A 17,667-nucleotide genomic window follows, 5' to 3' on the forward strand; every position below is an offset into this window, starting at 1 on the left:
GTTGTTCTGCTAATTAGAATGGAGGGCTGTGTTTTGTTCTTACAAATAAATATATAAAATAAATAAATAAAAACAGAACATTTTCCTATAAATAATTATGATGGCTTTTAGAACTAACAAATTTAATTTTAACAATCAACCTACGAGGTTGGACACGTAAGAAATTATTAATAGTGACTGACCAGTATGTCACCATTCCTCTGATCGCGCCTCTTCATCCTGGCGCCGCTCCACAGCGTGTTTTTCCACTAAGTTGTTGTGTGTTGGGGGGTGTGGCTGGACATTTTGGTGTTCTTTTCTTTTCTTTGCTCTCCAGGTGGCATGAAAACTGATTTGTCTGTGGAGAAGGTGCTGGCTGAAGAGTCCTTCATCCTCATCAACATCATGTGCAGCACCTGTGAATGGTGCTCACGTGCAGCCTTAAAGACTTTCAGCTGAAGCAGATAATTGGATGGCGTTCTGCATTTAAGTCATGTGTGATTCAAGCAGAATTGCCGGGAACTCGACCTTGTTATGTTCGTTTGTGAGACGCTGAGGACTGCGCCTGGGTTTGACACATCGTGCCTGTGAAGCAGGAAGGGTGAGGGACACATGCTGTCAGCACACATCAGAGGTGATTAATTGTTTGACTACTTGTTGATAGTAACTTGGTATTTTGTTACGCAGTAGATTTGAATTGTGATGAGAATTGTGCAGCTCGCTTCTCACTGCTGTGGCGTGCGGACAAGTGATCCTCCACCTGTTGTGAGAAGCTGCTCATTTGCATAAAGCTTAAAATACAGACCTGAATGTGTTGCTGATGGTGTGTGTCTTTTGAAGGATATTGGTTGTAACTGCTGACTTACCTCACCTCTTCTGTCCTTCACAGAGAGTTGGTTTGTCGTGTCCACCTGGGGGGTGTTTGGCGGTAATAGTGAGTCCAGAAGCGCCGGGCTTCGATCCTTTTGGGCGCTGGAGAGCGTGCCAGCCTTCACTCCGCCAGAATGACGCTGTTTTAGTTTCTACACTTTGTTTAGCACCAGAGGGTGATTCAATAAATTGTTTTTGTTATTGGAACCGCTTTCTGGTTATTTTAGCGCTGGGTTCCGTCAGACGCAGGTCCGCTCCTCAACCCACATCGACACATAAGTGACACCTCGGTGCAGGTGTCTTTTTCCGAGTGAAGAACAGTTATGGGTAGTTGTTGGGGCTCTTTTTTTCTTCTGGATGAGAAGATTATAAAAAGGCACACGCAGAAGACAATGCGCATGCTCTTTCTTCGCTCACTGCCTCCGGTGTTACCGTTGTGGGACGGATGCAGGACCCACAAAGAATCCAAGTCATTAAAAAGATACAAACCTCTGTCAGTGGCCACGGAGCTCTGCGGCTGCGGTTACCGAGACCATGCAGTGCTGCGGATTTTTCCGCAAGAATTCTATCCTTGCAGGCTGCTGGAGCGTTCTGTATCAAAACAGCGAGCGTAGTCTTTGGACCTGTCGCCAGATTTTGGCCGCAACTCCGCACAGCAGATAGTGGGGCGGTGTGAGTGGTCCGCTGCAGCACTTACCGAGCCCGCAGACTCGGTAAGAGCATCGGAGGCAGTGAGAGCAATTGCGGTGATGCCGACCGGCCTGCCTGATGAGGACGCAAAACACAATGCGCTGTTAAAAAAAAAAAAAAAAGAAGAAGAAGAAGCAGCATGCAAAATTGCACTAAAAAAAAATCTGCAAAACTGCAAAAGGTGAACTGCGATATAGCGAGAGACCATTGTACCTCTAATCTCCAACGCTTCAACCTGCTTCTGAATACTTAGCATGTACTGAATGTCAGATAGCACATACCACCCAGCTGTTACTGTCATACATACTAAAAGTAAGTTAGTGAAGAGTGGGGACCCAATTCAAACATGCTATGTCACCACTATCGTACTTGTTCTTTTTCCCAGTTGTCAACGCATCTATTCATAGTCACATATGCCATAAGAATATTTACTTTGCAACAACAGACTTCTTTAACAGTTTCCTAAAATATATTTATACAATCTTCTCATATTTATACAAGCCTCTTGGGCACAGTTACTGTTTTCCGATGTGTCCGCTATCTTCTTTGAATTTTGTTCTTCTACAGCTGCATCATGAGATAGCACAGTGTAGTACGTCTGCACACTATGGAGGTAGTATATCATCTTGATACCATTTGACTGCTACTAAATCAAATCAAATCAATTTTATTTATATAGCGCCAAATCACAACAAACAGTTGCCCCAAGGCGCTTTATATTGTAAGGCAAAGCCATACAATAATTACGGAAAAACCCCAACGGTCAAAACGACCCCCTGTGAGCAAGCACTTGGCGACAGTGGGAAGGAAAAACTCCCTTTTAACAGGAAGAAACGTCCAGCAGAACCAGGCTCAGGGAGGGGCAGTCTTCTGCTGGGACTGGGTGGGGCTGAGGGAGAGAACCAGGAAAAAGACATGCTGTGGAGGGGAGCAGAGATCAATAAAAGAGAAAGAAACACTCAGTGCATCATGGGAACCCCCCAGCAGTCTAAGTCTATAGCAGCATAACTAAGGGATGGTTCAGGGTCACCTGATCCAGCCCTAACTATAAGCTTTAGCAAATGTTGATGGTTTGGAGGAAGTAACTAATGAAAATAACTCAGACAGAACAATCGGAGAGAAAGAGTCTAACCAAATACCGGCATCACTGAAAGCAGCCAAAGAGAACGATATGTCTTTGGGATGGTTATGAGTAATTTTTTCTCTAATAGTTAAAATGTTATTAGCAAAGAAAGTCATGAAGTCAATACTAGTTAAAGTTAAAGGAATACTCGGCTCAATAGAGCTCTGACTCTTTGTCAGCCTGGCTACAGTGCTGAAAAGAAACCTGGGGTTGTTCTTATTTTCTTCAATTAGTGATGAGTAGTAAGATGTCCTAGCTTTACGGAGGGCTTTTTTATAGAGCAACAGACTCTTTTTCCAGGCTAATTGAAGATCTTCTAAATTAGTGAGACGCCATTTCCTCTCCAACTTACGGGTTATCGGCTTTAAGCTGCGAGTTTGTGAGTTATACCACGGAGTCAGGCACTTCTGATTTAAGGCTCTCTTTTTCAGAGGAGCTACAGCATCCAAAGTTGTCCTCAATGAGGATATAAAACTATTGATGAGATAATCTATCTCACTCACAGAGTTTAGGTACCTACTCTGCACTGTGTTGGTATATGGCACTGGAGAACATAAAGAAGGAAGCATATCCTTAAACCTAGTTACAGCGCTTTCTGAAAGACTTCTACTGTAATAAAACTTATTCCCCACTGCTGGGTAGTCCATTAAAGTAAATGTAAATGTTATTAAGAAATGATCAGACAGAAGGGGGTTTTCAGGGAATACTGTTAAGTCTTCAATTTCCATACCATAAGTCAGAACAAGATCTAAGGTATGATTAAAGTGGTGGGTGGACTCATTTACATTTTGAGCAAAGCCAATTGAGTCTAACAATAGATTAAATGCAGTGTTGAGGCTGTCATTCTCAGCATCTGTGTGGATGTTAAAATTGCCCACTATAATTATCTTATCTGAGCTAAGCACTAAGTCAGACAAAAGGTCCGAAAATTCACAGAGAAACTCACAGTAACGACCAGGTGGACGATAGATAACAACAAATAAAACTGGTTTTTGGGACTTCCAATTTGGATGGACAAGACTAAGAGTCAAGCTTTCAAATGAATTAAAGCTCTGTCTGGGTTTTTGATTAATTAATAAGCTGGAGTGGAAGATTGCTGCTAATCCTCCCCCTCGGCCTGTGCTACGAGCGTCCTGGCAGTTAGTGTGACTCGGGGGTGTTGACTCATTTAAACGAACATATTCATCCTGCTGTAACCAGGATTCTGTAAGGCAGAATAAATCAATATGTTGATCAATTATTATATCATTTACTAACAGGGACTTAGAAGAGAGAGATCTAATGTTTAATAGACCACATTTAACTGTTTTAGTCTGTGGTGCAGTTGAAGGTACTATATTATTTTTTCTTTTTGAATTTTTATGCTTAAATAGATTTCTGCTGGGTATTGGTGGTCTGGGAGCAGGCACCGTCTCTACGGGGATGGGGTAATGAGGGGATGGCAGGGGGAGAGAAGCTGCAGAGAGGTGTGTAAGACTACAACTCTGCTTCCTGGTCCCAACCCTGGATAGTCACGGTTTGGAGGATGTAAGAAAATTGGCCAGATTTCTAGAAATGAGAGCTGCTCCATCCAAAGTGGGATGGATGCCGTTACTACAGGCATACAGAGTAGTCAGACACCCTACAGATGGTGACGTATTACTTTTTACCTCCTATGAAGTACGCTAGATTGCGTATTCGAATGCAGCATAGGTCCAATGGCCACCAAGGCTGCTACGGCTTGTTTTAAAAGTTGTTGAAATATAAAAATGTGAAACACTTTCATTTTGAATGTTTTTATTATTCATCAAGAAACCTTTAAGTCAAATCCATCAAAACGATCTCAAACTCAAGGTCACATCTTTAAATTTTGCTTTTCCATCTGAATATATTCCAACTCCAAAATATGCATGGAAGACAAAAAAAAAACAACCCTCAGATAACAGATTGAGTTGAAATCATTAAAATAAGAAAACCTTGAGAGGTGAGCATTTGCATGTGTGTATTGCAGGCAATGTGGTACAAGTGCACACAGGAGGGAAAGAAAAAAGCAGCAATTTTTGTTGTAGCATGTGTAGGCGTGTGTTCATCCATTAGGCTATACTGTAGGTGCAGGTATATTGGGGGAACTCAAGTGCAGGCGTCCAGAACAAAGTGACTGCCTCTCATCTCCGCTTCTCTAATTACAAGAATGCAGTGGCTACCTGTTGCACGCACCTAATATTACAAATAAACACATGGATTGGTAGATAACAGTGCTGCTTACCACGCAAAGTGCTCATATAAGTGGGACAACTGAAAGTTTACTGACTCTCTGCAATTCTGACTCTTCAAAAGTTGCACCACCCACGCCGTTGAGCGCACGTCTGCTCAAATGTACGTGGGGCACAGGGATAGAAGCAAATTATTCATTCTGGCTGAAAAAAATGTAATAAAATTCACAACAAGGGGCACACAGAGAGCGCATGTCTCCTCCGGGAGCCCATTCCCAACCAACAGAGAAGGGGTTTCAAACAAAGGTTTGCAGGTCTTTGAGACATCATTAAGCAGACTGTGGTTCAATTTGGGACATAAAAGTACTACATTATAGGATACGGGAAGGACAGGACCAATCACATACTGATCCAAGCCCTGAACACGTCGTCAAATGGCGACATGATGTGGTGAGCTCACTTTGCTTCTGAATCACCAGGTTGGTGAGTATAAAATTAGCCTTAAAAATTCTCGTAGTCTGGTTGTGAAAAATTCTGATTTCTGTTCATTTTTTGAAGAGCAGAAAGGTCCATCTGTGCTAGGCAAAAAGTTCCATTTGCAAAGCTGCTATGCATCGCAGCAGCCTTCTTTATAAAAAGATGCTGCTGTCTGAAAGAAGACAAAAAACCTAAAATAAAAATCAATCATTGTGAACACCAGGCATATTTGATGGGTTAACAGATGGTGAAGAAATATAAAATGTCTCCGGCTCTATGGGCAAAAGGAGAAACACAATTCTTCACTTGTTTTGCACTGAAGACAAAAAACTTTTTACTGATCGTTACCTTCTGTCATTTATGATAAAGTCAATCATGTTAGGCAGAAAAATATTTCATGAAAAATGCTGTAAAACTTTGTTTTTCTTTATTTTCCACTGCATCCGTGCTCTGAGGTGTCAGTCAGCTGAAACTCGACACAAACATTCTCTTAATTATTTCTGTAACCCAAAATAAAAACACACATATGCACAAACAAGAAAGCCACATAAACACCTAGTGCAGTAGATAACTGAAACAATCCTTCAAATGGTGATACAAGCACATGTGGCACAAATACACCTCAGACATTACTCTTTGGAAAAAACTGACTGGCCACTTGAATTTTCAATAAGCAGCCAGGTAGGACTCAATTGAAGAATTACACAGGGGTCAAAATTTAAAAATGCTCCAATCAAATAGAAAACTACACCACATTATTTGTCTGATCATAAAGATTCCAAAAAGGTATAGTGTGGACTATCTGTGACTGAATGTAAAAAAAAAAAAAAAAAAAAACAGCACGAATGGTAACAAAGGTCAATTTCAGTTTGTACAGGGGTCAAAAGTTGAAGTTGCTCCAATTTTCTTAAAAAGTTATGCAAATTATAGGTTGAGCTAATAGGATTAATAAATGGAATAGTTTTGATAGTGCTGAATGCTTGGTCTCCAAAGTAAAGGTCAAACAAGGTCAACGTCTATTGGATTCTATAACATGTGACATGTTACCCCGTAACATGATAACTAAGCATGATACATGGTCCAAACTATTCCTTTGTAGAACCCTGTTAACTCAACTAATAATTTGCATCACTTTTTACCAAAATTTGAGCAGTTTTAACTTTTGACCCCTGTATAAATGATAACTGACCTCTGTCACCATTCTTGCTGTTTTTATCCCATAACGCCATAGAATTTAGTCACAGATACTCCAAACTATACCTTTTTGGAATCTTTATGATCAGGCAAATAATGTGGTATAGTTTTCAATTTGATTGGAGCATATTTTAATTGTGACCCCTGTGTAACTGTTCAGTTGAGCCCACCTGACTGCCAACGGAAAATTCAAGGGGCCAATCAGTTTTTTCAAAAGAGAAATGTCTAAGGAGAATTTATGCCGAATTCAATGCTTGTATCACTATTTGCAGGATTCCGCTCTAAATATTCTCTTATCTGCTGCACTATTTCTTTCCCACAGGTACCGAGAAACAACGGCACTGAGGGATTTCTAAGTGCAGAGGAGGATTTTAATCGGTGATGCAGATAATCCGTAATAGCAAGCCAGTGAAGATCAATGAGGATGACAGATAAGAATTACTTTCCCTCGCACATTTTCGCGTGGTGTGGTAACACTGTGAGATGTTCCACGGAAATCAATAAAGCCATTTATAACATGCTTATCAGGTTAATATCATATGAAGCATAAAAAAGTGGTGTTGATTGGACCCATCGGTTATTACGAGATCAATCAACACCGCTTCTCGTTAATCACGGATCTCACGGCATTCGGTACGTGTGATAATCAACACGCTCATCACATATCCCACAGAGTGAGTATTTCCGTGCTCCTGTCTCACACACACACACACACACACACACACATTTCACACTTTAACACCACAACATAAGGCACATAAACACAGACTTCATTCAAAGGTTCAGTGAGAAAATAGACAAGTGGGGATCAACAGCTCATATTTTTCTTCTGGATGTGTAAAGGCCCTACTAAAGGCCACAGAAGTGTGGGAGAATTTAAAAACGTATGTTCAAAATTCCTTCTTCTTTCTCCATAAATAGGATCAGTAGTATTTGTTTTTTTGACTTTGACCCAGTAATAAGGTGAATGAAATACGCATCAGGCTGGGAGGTGAAGGCGTACACACAAATGATGGAGAGGATGAAGGAGTGGAAAGTGGTTCTGACGGAGATCGAAACAGGCTGATAGCAAGAAAGACAAAGAAAAAAGCAAGGGGGGAAAAAGCAGGGTGAAAGAGTGTATAATGGCTAAAGAGAAATGGAAGCAGCAAACAGTAAAACCATGAGGCAGAGATCTGACTTTACCTTCAGTGGGGTTGATGGCTGCCGGTAAGGTGTCCCACGGGAGGGTCCAGGCAGGGCAAGGATGAGGAGCAAAGAGTGCCTCAATGCCATTTTCCTAAAATTTAAAAAATAAAACACACGTTACCATAGAAACACCTCTGTAGCCTTGAGGTTCCTGCAGTCTGAAAGTGGCAATAATGAAACAATTTAAAGAGGGCTGCTCTTGAAGTCCGCTGCTACCTTGCACTCTATGTGAAGTTATACCCCAGGAAACAAAACCGCCCCCAAAAATATATTACTGCAGTTATTTACGGAAGCATATTGCATCAACTGGATGAAAAAAAATTTGGCCGCTGATCTCGCATTTACAATAAAAGATGTCATAATTACGAGATCTTTTCTATTATGAGAAAATATGTATTATAAGAAAACATCAGGTGTCTAATGTTTTATATATATATATAATTCCGTAGTCCCTCAGTAAAGAAGTGGGCTGAGGTTAGCTGATGATAACACACTATAATCAAACACAAAGTGTGGATTTTCCCCTAAGGTGATCCTGGATGAATGTCCAGGGAGGAGCACGGGACGTCTCACCACAATGAGACATGTCTCACTCCCCTCCAGACTTCCAGCTTTCACTCACACAGCCCCACCAACCACTCAGGGACAAAGCGGGGCTCACTCCTAGCCGGGCGCATGCCAGTCTGGATGCCCCGTGCCCCGCCTCGCTGGAGGAGTTTCATTCATCCAGGAACATTTTAGGGGAAAATCCACACTTTGTGTGCGTATAGAAGTGGTGTGTGATCACAGTGCAGTGTTGGAGTTTACAAATTGTCTGATTTTTGATTATGACTCTGGAATTCTTATGCTTGTCTTTACAGAGGTACTGGAACTACAGAAGCCCATTGTACGGAAGTGATTACAAAAAAAAAAGAAGAACTTATTACAAGATCTTTTCTCGTAATTACGAGATCTTTTCTCGTAATTACAAGATCTGCGGCCTAATTTTTTTTAGCCAGTGAATGCAATACGCTTCTGTACTTATTACTCTTTCAAGGGAGAACAAATGTTTTACTAATACAGTGCATAATCTGGTAAGAACAATACACTGAGCAGAAAGACAAGATGTGCTTACGCTTTGTTTGCGCTCACACTTCATGATGGAGATCAAGAGCCTGAAAACAATTTTAAAATCTGCTATAAAAGCGAGCTCAAATCAGTGATGTTCCATTCCAAATATCGATACCTTAATCTTACATGTAACTACTACACAGAGTACTGAAGTTCAAAATGGCAAACATTCTGATAATCCATAAATGTAGTCATTTCAGCTTCACCAATGTTACCTTTAAGCTTCTGAAATACTTGCACATTTTCTGGTTTTAAACTGTTTTTCACTCATTTTGAATTGTTGGATAGAAAAGACAGAATTGCTTAAACCAGTTTCAAGAGAAGTCATAGAGCTTTAATTTTATACTGAATTTAAACATGTCAAAATCAATGGTTAAAGGGTGCAAACTGGATTTAATATGATACAAACTAAATTATCTGGATTTAATCATTTTAACACAGTTCGGCAACAAAGATAAACTCATTTTAAAGTGGTTTTAGGCCACTGTAAACAACAGAAAATTGCAAAGCAACAAAAATGTAAAACTCCGGTGCAAAACTACAAAATCTTACAAGTGGAAATGACTACTGAATACAAGAATTCAGTAAAATTTCTTAAATAACTAGAGCACCGCACCCATAGAGTGCAAACCTCCGCAAACACTAGTTTCCAATTACAAAAGATTTTTTCTGACTTTGACCTTGAAAATAGAATCACTTCTTGCCTATCATGATATGAATCTTCAGAAAAAATTTTTTTAAAGATATGTGAAAATTGTGGGCTCCAGAGTGTTCACAAACAAACAGAAACAAACAGGGGCAAAAACAGGGGCAAAGTTGGTGGAGGTAATTACTTGCTGATACAGTGCATCCAGAAAGTATTCATTTTTTTAGAAATTTTGTTATGTTAGAGCTTAGAGATTTCAAAATGGATGAAATTCATTTTTTCCTCAAAAATCTACGCACAATACACCATAATGACAATGTAAAAAACTTTTTCTTTTTTTTTTGATTTTTGTAAATTTATTGAAAATTAAAAAAACCCTAAGAAATCACGTATACATAAGTATTCACAGCCTTTGCCATAAAGCTCGAAATTGGGCTCAGGTGGATCCTGTTTCTATTGGTCATCTTGGAGATGTTTCTACAGCTCAGTTGGCGTCCACCTGGAGTAAATTCAGTTGATTGGGCATGATTTGGAAAGACACACACCTGTCAACATATAAGGTCCCACAGTTGACAGTGTATGTCAGAGCACAAACCAAGCATGAAGTCAAAGGAATTGTCTGTAGACCTCTGAGACGGGATTTTCTTGAGGCACAAATTTCTGCTGCATTAAGGGTCCCAATGAACACAGTGGCCTCCAACAACCATAAATGGAAGAAGTTCAGATCCACCAAGACTCTTCGTAAAGCTGGCCATGCATCTAAACTGAGCGATCATGGGAAAAGGGCCTTAGTCAGGTAGGTGACCAAGAACCCGATGGTCACTCTGCCAGAGCTCCAGCATTCCACTGAGGAGAGAACCTTCCAGAAGGACAATCATCTCTGCAGCAATCCCAGTAGCAACTCCTGAGATTTTTTTCTGCAGGTGCTATGGGGGAGCTTGGCATTTTATAAGGGTGCTATGGAATAAGGATTTGTGTGTCCCAATGGCTCTCTGCTACACCTTCAGACGTTCGCATGCATGTGTACACATAGCCACATTCTGATCTGCAACAGTCACTGAGGGCATGCAGAATGAACAAAACCACATACAAACCTAAGCTACTTACTGTTCAATACAAATATCCACAGACCTACACACGTAGCCTATAGTCTGGGAAAAATGGCAACGGCAGGCAGAGAGAGAAAATCTTTCACCTACCATTAATGTCTTCATAACGGCACAATGCGCCTATTATTGTAGCTAAGAGCAAAAGCATCAATGATTTGGTTCCTCTCCGAGGCCTGTGTTCTCTGAGGGTTAAGTGCCAGGAGTGACACTGGGTCACTGGTTTGTCTGTGTCCACTGCTGTTCCTCAGGTAGTTCTTTAGGCGAAACAGACTTCACTTCTTTCCAGTGTCACTCAAAGATATTTGGGCAGCAAAAACCAAACCATTTCAACAACTTGAAACAGACTACACTCACTACAGTACAACAACTTCATCATGACATCATCAAACAGGTCAGTGAACGTCACATTACACTCATTTTGTGTAAAACAATCAGTTCTGCTGATGAATGTTTATTTTCTTTTATGAGTGAAATATTCATCTAACCACATGAATCTGAAAACACCATATTTGTGTCTTACTGTGGAAAATTATTCTGAAAAGATGATGTCATCGTCCTGCCTCTGTAACCTCAGTGGCTCCTACTGAAGGACATCATGTTGTTGGTGTTGTTAACAGTGTAATTTAGCAATTATTTTTTTCTTCTTTTGGTGGTGGGACAAAGCGCCAGCATCCTCCAGCTCAGACTGTAAACCACTACCTGAGCAGATAAAAACTGAAGGACTTCTTTAAATACCCTTAATTTATTCACAGGTAGCTTCCATCATAAGGAACTGAAGCATTTCCAGATGTCATCTTCCAAAACAAGGGTGTCATGTGGAGAACAGTTTTGAGCTGTGATGTTGAGGCAACAGGTCAGATTAAAAGACTTCATTTACTCGGTGTGCCACCTTGTAAAGTTCTAGCCTCCGCTGCTACAATGATTAGCTCCACGTCGTCTTCTCCATTTTTTGTAGAAGTGTTACAGTGCTACATTCAGGCCTGGCATATATACTACAGCATTTTCAAGTGGTTTCAGAGGATCTGTGAGAACGAAGATATTACATGATATATTTCTTGAATGGAACACTTTTTGAAAATGACAAAGAAAAAGATCATGTAGGGAAATTTCAGTTTCAGTGTGGACAAGGTCTTAAAAACAATAGAAATAATAAATGAGAAATTATTTTCTTGGGGATACTATGACGAATCCAGGGCCAAACATAGTGCCCCCTGGTGCCGCCCCTGAGCAATCCACCAAACAGGTCTGTATAGTGGAGTGGCAAGACAGAAGCCACTCCTTAGTAAAAGGCATATGGCAACCTGCTTGAAGTTTCTTAAAAGGCAACTCTAGGACTCTCACACCATGAGAAACAAAATTCTCTGGTCTGATGAGACAAAGGTTGAACCATTTGGCGTGAATGTCAGGCGTCCTGGTTTGGAGGAAACCAGGCACCACCCCTACAGTGAAGCATGGTGGTGGCAGCATCATGCTGTGGGGATGTTTTTCAGTGGCAGGACCTGGGAGACTAGTCAGGAATGAGGGAAAGATGAATACAGCAATGTACAAAGACATCCTGGATGAAAACCTGCTCCAGAGGGCTCTTAACCTCAGACTGGGGCAACGGTTCATCTTTCAGCAGGACAATGACCCTAAGCACACAGCCGAAATATCAAAGCAGTGGCTTCAGGACAACTCTGTGAATGTCCTTGAGTGGCCCAGCCAGAGCCCAGACCTGAATCCGATTGAACATCTCTGGAGAGATCTGAAAATCTGATGCTCCCCATCCAACCTGATACAGCTTGTGAAGTGCTGCAAACAGGAATGGCCAAAACTGCCCAAAGACAGGTGCACCAAGCTTGTGGCATCATATTCAAGAAGACTTGAGGCTGTAATTGCTGCCAAAGGTGCGTCAACAAAGTATTGAGCAAAGAGTGTGAATACGTATGTGCATGTGATTCCTTAGTTTTATTTTTTAATAAATTTGCAAAAAACAAAAGTAACTTTTTTTCATATTATCATTATGGGATGTTGTGAGTAGAATTTTGAGGGGAAAAATGACTTTACTCTATTTTGGAATAAGGCTGTAACATAACAAAATGTGAAACCTTTCCAGATGCACTGTAGATATTCAATTTTTTCATTTATACAGCACCAAATCACAACAAAGTTGCCTCAAGGCGCTTCACACAAGTAAGGTCTAACCTTACCAACCCCTAGAGCAAGCACACAGGTGACAGTGGTAAGGAAAAACTCCCTCTGATAATTTGAGGAAGAAACCTCAAGCAAACCAAACTCAAAGGGGTGACCCTCTGCTTGGGCCATGCTACGGACACAGTTGACAATACGAATATTGTATACAGGAAATTTTGGGAGTCCATGTTGGTGCCCAGGATGGGAGGCCTCCTGAAGAAGACATCCGCTCCCATCTCTGGATGGAACCGCATCTCAAGCAGGGGAAACAAAAAAACAGAATCAGGCGGCAGAAAGACAACAAATGCAGTATAATTTGTCAGCAAGAAATAGTAAGGTTGACTGCCAGCCACTAGCCCTAAGCTTCACTTAAAGACCCCAGACTATAGATAAAGTTGAGGCCATGGCCAGCTCTGTTTACTAATAAAATTAATTTAAAAAAAAGGGTAGGAAGCATAGCAACATACTATGCCAGTATGCTAGCCATACGAAAGTGAAAATAAGTGTGTCTTAAGTCTGGACTTGAAAGTCTCTACAGAATCTGTTTTATTGACACAGAGAGATCATTCCACAAAGCAGGTGCATGATAAGAGAAAGCTCTGTGACCCACAGACTTTTTATTCACCCTAGGAACACAAAGTAGTCCTGCACCCTGAGAACGCAGAGCCTGGGCCAGTACATAGGGTTTAAGTTGGTCAGCTAAGTAGGGAGGTGCAAATCCGTAAATAATCTTATAGGTTAGTAATAGAACCTTAAAATCTGATCTCACAAGGACAGGAAGCCAGTGAAGAGACAATACATCTTAAACATTTTAAGAGAAAATGTCTTGACACTTTTTGTTTTGAGTTGTATCTGAGATGAAACAATCTTTTTTGGTTCACCATAAGATTTTTACAATGCTGTGTTACTTGCAAAAGATGCAACACTTCTGAAAACTAGTAGACTATAGCTCAAACTGAATTTTCACAGAGAATTTCAAGACCTTAATAATAAAAGAAATCCTAAGGGAATGTTCACTTGTTCTCCTGGTAGATTCATCTTAGTCCTGAAAACATGTTGTTATGATCATTATGATTATTGTTGTTATTAATCATCATCATCTGCAAGTGGAACCACTCAAAAGTGTATATATATATATATATATATATATATATATATATATATATATATATATATATATATATATGTGTGTGTGTGTGTGTGTGTGTGAGCAATATGCTTTCAAATTTCATTTTGCCTATTTCCAAAATGCAGCAGCAATGATCTAAAGGCTAACTGGTGGGTTTTGTTTGTTTTGTCTGTTTGGCAAGTAAACCCTGTCACCTAAAAGACACCTTTTGCAGAAAAGAACAAAGCCAGTCTTAATGTTTCATGGAGCCTGAATTAATTTTTCATGGAGCCTGAGGCAAGAACAAGTGGCAACAGCCAAAGTCTGATGTCCAACAGAGGAGAAAGAGCAACAAGTCACTTTATATATTGCTGGTTATTATCAGGGCACTTTTTCACAAGAACAGACTTTTACTGAACCTAGTTTCTAATGCTTATGTGCAACAAAAGTATGCAATACTTTATATAATGTATATGTAATGCATGCAACTGAAATGTTATTGGAATATTATGGCAGGTAGTAACTGTTGAAAGTGCAGCAGTTTGTGACTACTTGCAGTTGTCTGCCTTTTAATGTTTCTTTTCTGCTGAAACAGGCACCAACAGCATGCAGCTATTAGAAACAGCCTTGTAGTTAACATGCAAACAAACTCGGCAAAACCCTTATACCTGTTGCAATGTCACTGCGATGTAGATGACTATGTGCAACACAGTTTCTGGTTATTTACACTGTATTTATTCTAAATAAATGCTACCTTCTCATTACAAGTGTAAGCAGACCATGAAAAACAGGATTAGCTGTGAGCTCCCTTTTCAAACAGAACATCCAGTGCGTCCAACTCCACACTGAAAAATCTGAAAGCTGGCCTTTGATACAGAGCTCGCACACAAATTCCTGAATGAGTGGAGGAATAAGGTCCTAAGCAGATTCCAGTCTGACATTTAGGGCTGAAATGATTAGTCAAGTAACTCGAATAATTCAATTACAAAAAATGTTCGAGGCAAATTCTGTGCTTCAAAGCTTTGTTTAATGTTGTGGTACATATGCCAGGCCTATGTGTGGCGCTGTAACATCCCCAGAAATAAAAGAGAAGAAGACAAGAACAAGCACTTAAGCCGTGTAAGCACTGCTACAGCTTTTCAACGTGACACAGAGTAAATAAAGTCGGATGTGAAGAGCTCTCAGTGCTCCCCTCACACCAGGCGATTCACAGCTCCGTCCCCGGCCACACTGACAAACAGTCTCTGAAAGAAGATCCTCTCTTTTCTCTGTGTTTTGCTCAGACTCGCACTGAGTGTTTTGCTTTTTAATTTTCACTTTTTTGGGCAACACACAACGCTTCACAAACACGGAAATTTAAATAAAATAATAATAACATTAATTTAAAAAGTGACTGTGAGGTGTATATGTTCAACCTCCAACTGAAATGCATCTGCTGAATCGCAGAGAAAGAGGGATAAAAAATAAAAAATAAAAAAAAAAAAAATCACACCTTTAAAAAAAAAACTTGATAAAAAAAATTATTAAATTTTACATGTTGGGGAAAACAAAAAACAGAAAGCCACATCCCATCGCTATTTCAGCAAAATGTTAAGACTTTGGCCTGACTTTGGCTGAGCTCCTGATACCGGGAAAGATCCAAAACTTGTAAAGATGTGAAAAAATAAATAATTACCCAGGAAAACAGAAAGGGATACACTAAATTTGACAATCTGTGGGATGGCGCTGCGACATTGTGCCATTGCCTAGGGAGAGCCCTGGACTGTTGATGTTGCTTAAAACGCAAAAGTACTTTTTATCCGATTACTCAATTAATCACAAGAATAATCGATAGAATACTCGATTACTAAAATAATCGATAGCTGCAGCCCTGCTGACATGCATCACTTTTAAAAGGTAAGATAAAAACTGTTCAATCTGACTCAAACTGAAAATTCTGTGTACTCCAACAGACATGGAGTGAGTGATTTGTTTTTGTAATGGATGAAGTTTGTGATTGGTGTTTTTGTAACAAAGCACAAGCTGTTATGCGTCTTAAAGGTGTATCATCAGAAGTCTACTTTTCATTACAAACCATGTTTAAAAGTCCGGACGCCCTGTGAACACAGAATGCCCCATGTTCGTCCACCCAATTCCAGACAACCCTTGCTGGTCTGTGGCGCAACTGCTTCCTGTTGGTACTTAATAGCACTGCACACTGATGACTATTTTTAGAGCCCATAGATGACTGCAAGTGTGACACCCACTAATGCATGCTCACGTGTATTAATTGTGTGGACATATTTGAATTTAAATGGGTATCTCTATCAAATTTTTTACTTTTCCACATGGGCACTGAAAATGGCTTCATATTATCTTTTAGTTATTGCAGAAAACTTGTAAAATTTATGTGCATCCTAAAAACCTGAGTATTGATGGCGGCAGTACTTTCCCAACCAGCAGAGGGGTGAGTGAGACTAACTTCTCCAAGGCTGGCTCTGGCTCCTATGTATCTATGTATCTCCTCCTTTGTCTGTTTTCAGGATTCAGATTTAATATCCCCTTTACTGTGGTACACTCAAGTCCAGTACCCACAACACAAGCAGACTTGCGATGCCAAGACCTTGGGCACTTGACATCAAACCAACAGCTGTGCTAATTGTAGACTACCAATGACACTTGCACTTTGCTTTGCACGTGGTGGTAGACAGTGGTATGACCAAGTAAAACACATGCAAAATCAGTTGTACTGTAATTTTCAACAGATGTTTATGAATATGTTGTGCACTATGACAAAATACAAAAATGCCGAAAACTCTTCGTTTAAGGTTTTGACCAAAAGAGTCCAGTCAGGTGTCCTTCCTGATACAAAACCCCCTTCCTTTTCTGGTCCAGGACTCAGACCAGCACAAAGCTGGGCTGGCTGCTACCACACTGGTTGGAATTTTTTTCAATAGGGGAAACAAATGAAGCCAAAAAAAGAAAGAAAGAAGAGGGCAAAGTACGGAGGTGACTTCAAATATATTTTAAAACTATGGATCAGTCCTGGAAGACACTCAAATCACAGGACCAATAATAATAAACAACTTAAAAAAAAAAAAAGACATCTCTAAACTCTACCAGTGAAACATCATATTAAATCTTGACCAACAAAGTGCTGGTCTTGAGACCAGAGGATCGTCAGTTCAAATCAGAATCAGAATCAGAATGCCTTTTATTGTCATTATACATTGGTACAACGAGATTAGAGCCATTCAGTTGCAGTGCAATAAAATAGAATAAAAATAAAAATAGTGCAAAAAAAAAAAGAGATAAAAATAGTGCAAGAGTATGTATCAAATACAGGAAAAATTCAACAATGTAAGAAAAAATATATATACGTACAATTGACACTAGTGCAAGGTGCAGCTAGGATATAAATATATTGCACAGAAATGTATATTGTCCATGGATGATTGGGTTATTGCACATGGTTAGGATTGCACGAGGAGGATCAGTGCATGCTAGAGTTCAATGTGGATATCGCTTTGGGGAAGAAATTGTTTTTCAGTCTGTTTGTTTTTGTCCTTGTGAGCCTGTAGCGCCTCCCTGAGGGCATCAGGGCAAAGCCAGGGTGAAAGTCTTTGGAGATCGCTTTGGCTCTGCTGAGGCAGCGGGAGGTGTAAATGTCCAACAGGGAGGGGAAAGGGTGGCCGATGATCTTCTGTGCTGCCTTAACAACCCTCTGCATTCTCTCCCTGACAACAGCGGTGGAGCTGCCAAACCATACTGTGATGCAGTATGTCAGCAGGCTCTCAATGGATGAGCGGTAGAAGGCCAGCAGCAGGTCG

At 40.3% G+C, this 17,667-nt stretch overlaps 1 protein-coding gene and 1 long non-coding RNA gene across 3 annotated transcripts in view; one reads left to right on the top strand and one right to left on the bottom strand.

Annotated features, from left to right (window-relative positions):
* gstcd (glutathione S-transferase, C-terminal domain containing) overlaps nucleotides 1-17,667 on the bottom strand; it is a 269,292-nt gene that overhangs the window by 209,543 nt on the left and 42,082 nt on the right. For both annotated transcript variants that reach the window (XR_004565227.1, XM_034188250.1), the window contains exon 4: nucleotides 7,711-7,804. Coding sequence is in view for 1 of the 2 variants with exons in the window: in XM_034188250.1 (XP_034044141.1) it covers nucleotides 7,711-7,804 (94 nt within the window). In the remaining variant the exon portion in view is untranslated. The remainder of the gene's footprint in view (nucleotides 1-7,710; nucleotides 7,805-17,667) is intronic.
* The window catches only part of LOC117526200, a 28,760-nt gene that overhangs the window by 10,543 nt on the left and 550 nt on the right, over nucleotides 1-17,667 (top strand). The window contains exon 3 of the long non-coding RNA XR_004565228.1: nucleotides 687-690. This is a non-coding gene — a long non-coding RNA (uncharacterized LOC117526200). The remainder of the gene's footprint in view (nucleotides 1-686; nucleotides 691-17,667) is intronic.

Source organism: Thalassophryne amazonica, chromosome 15, assembly GCF_902500255.1.
Source record: "Thalassophryne amazonica chromosome 15, fThaAma1.1, whole genome shotgun sequence".
Classification (NCBI taxonomy): Eukaryota; Metazoa; Chordata; class Actinopteri; order Batrachoidiformes; family Batrachoididae; genus Thalassophryne; species Thalassophryne amazonica.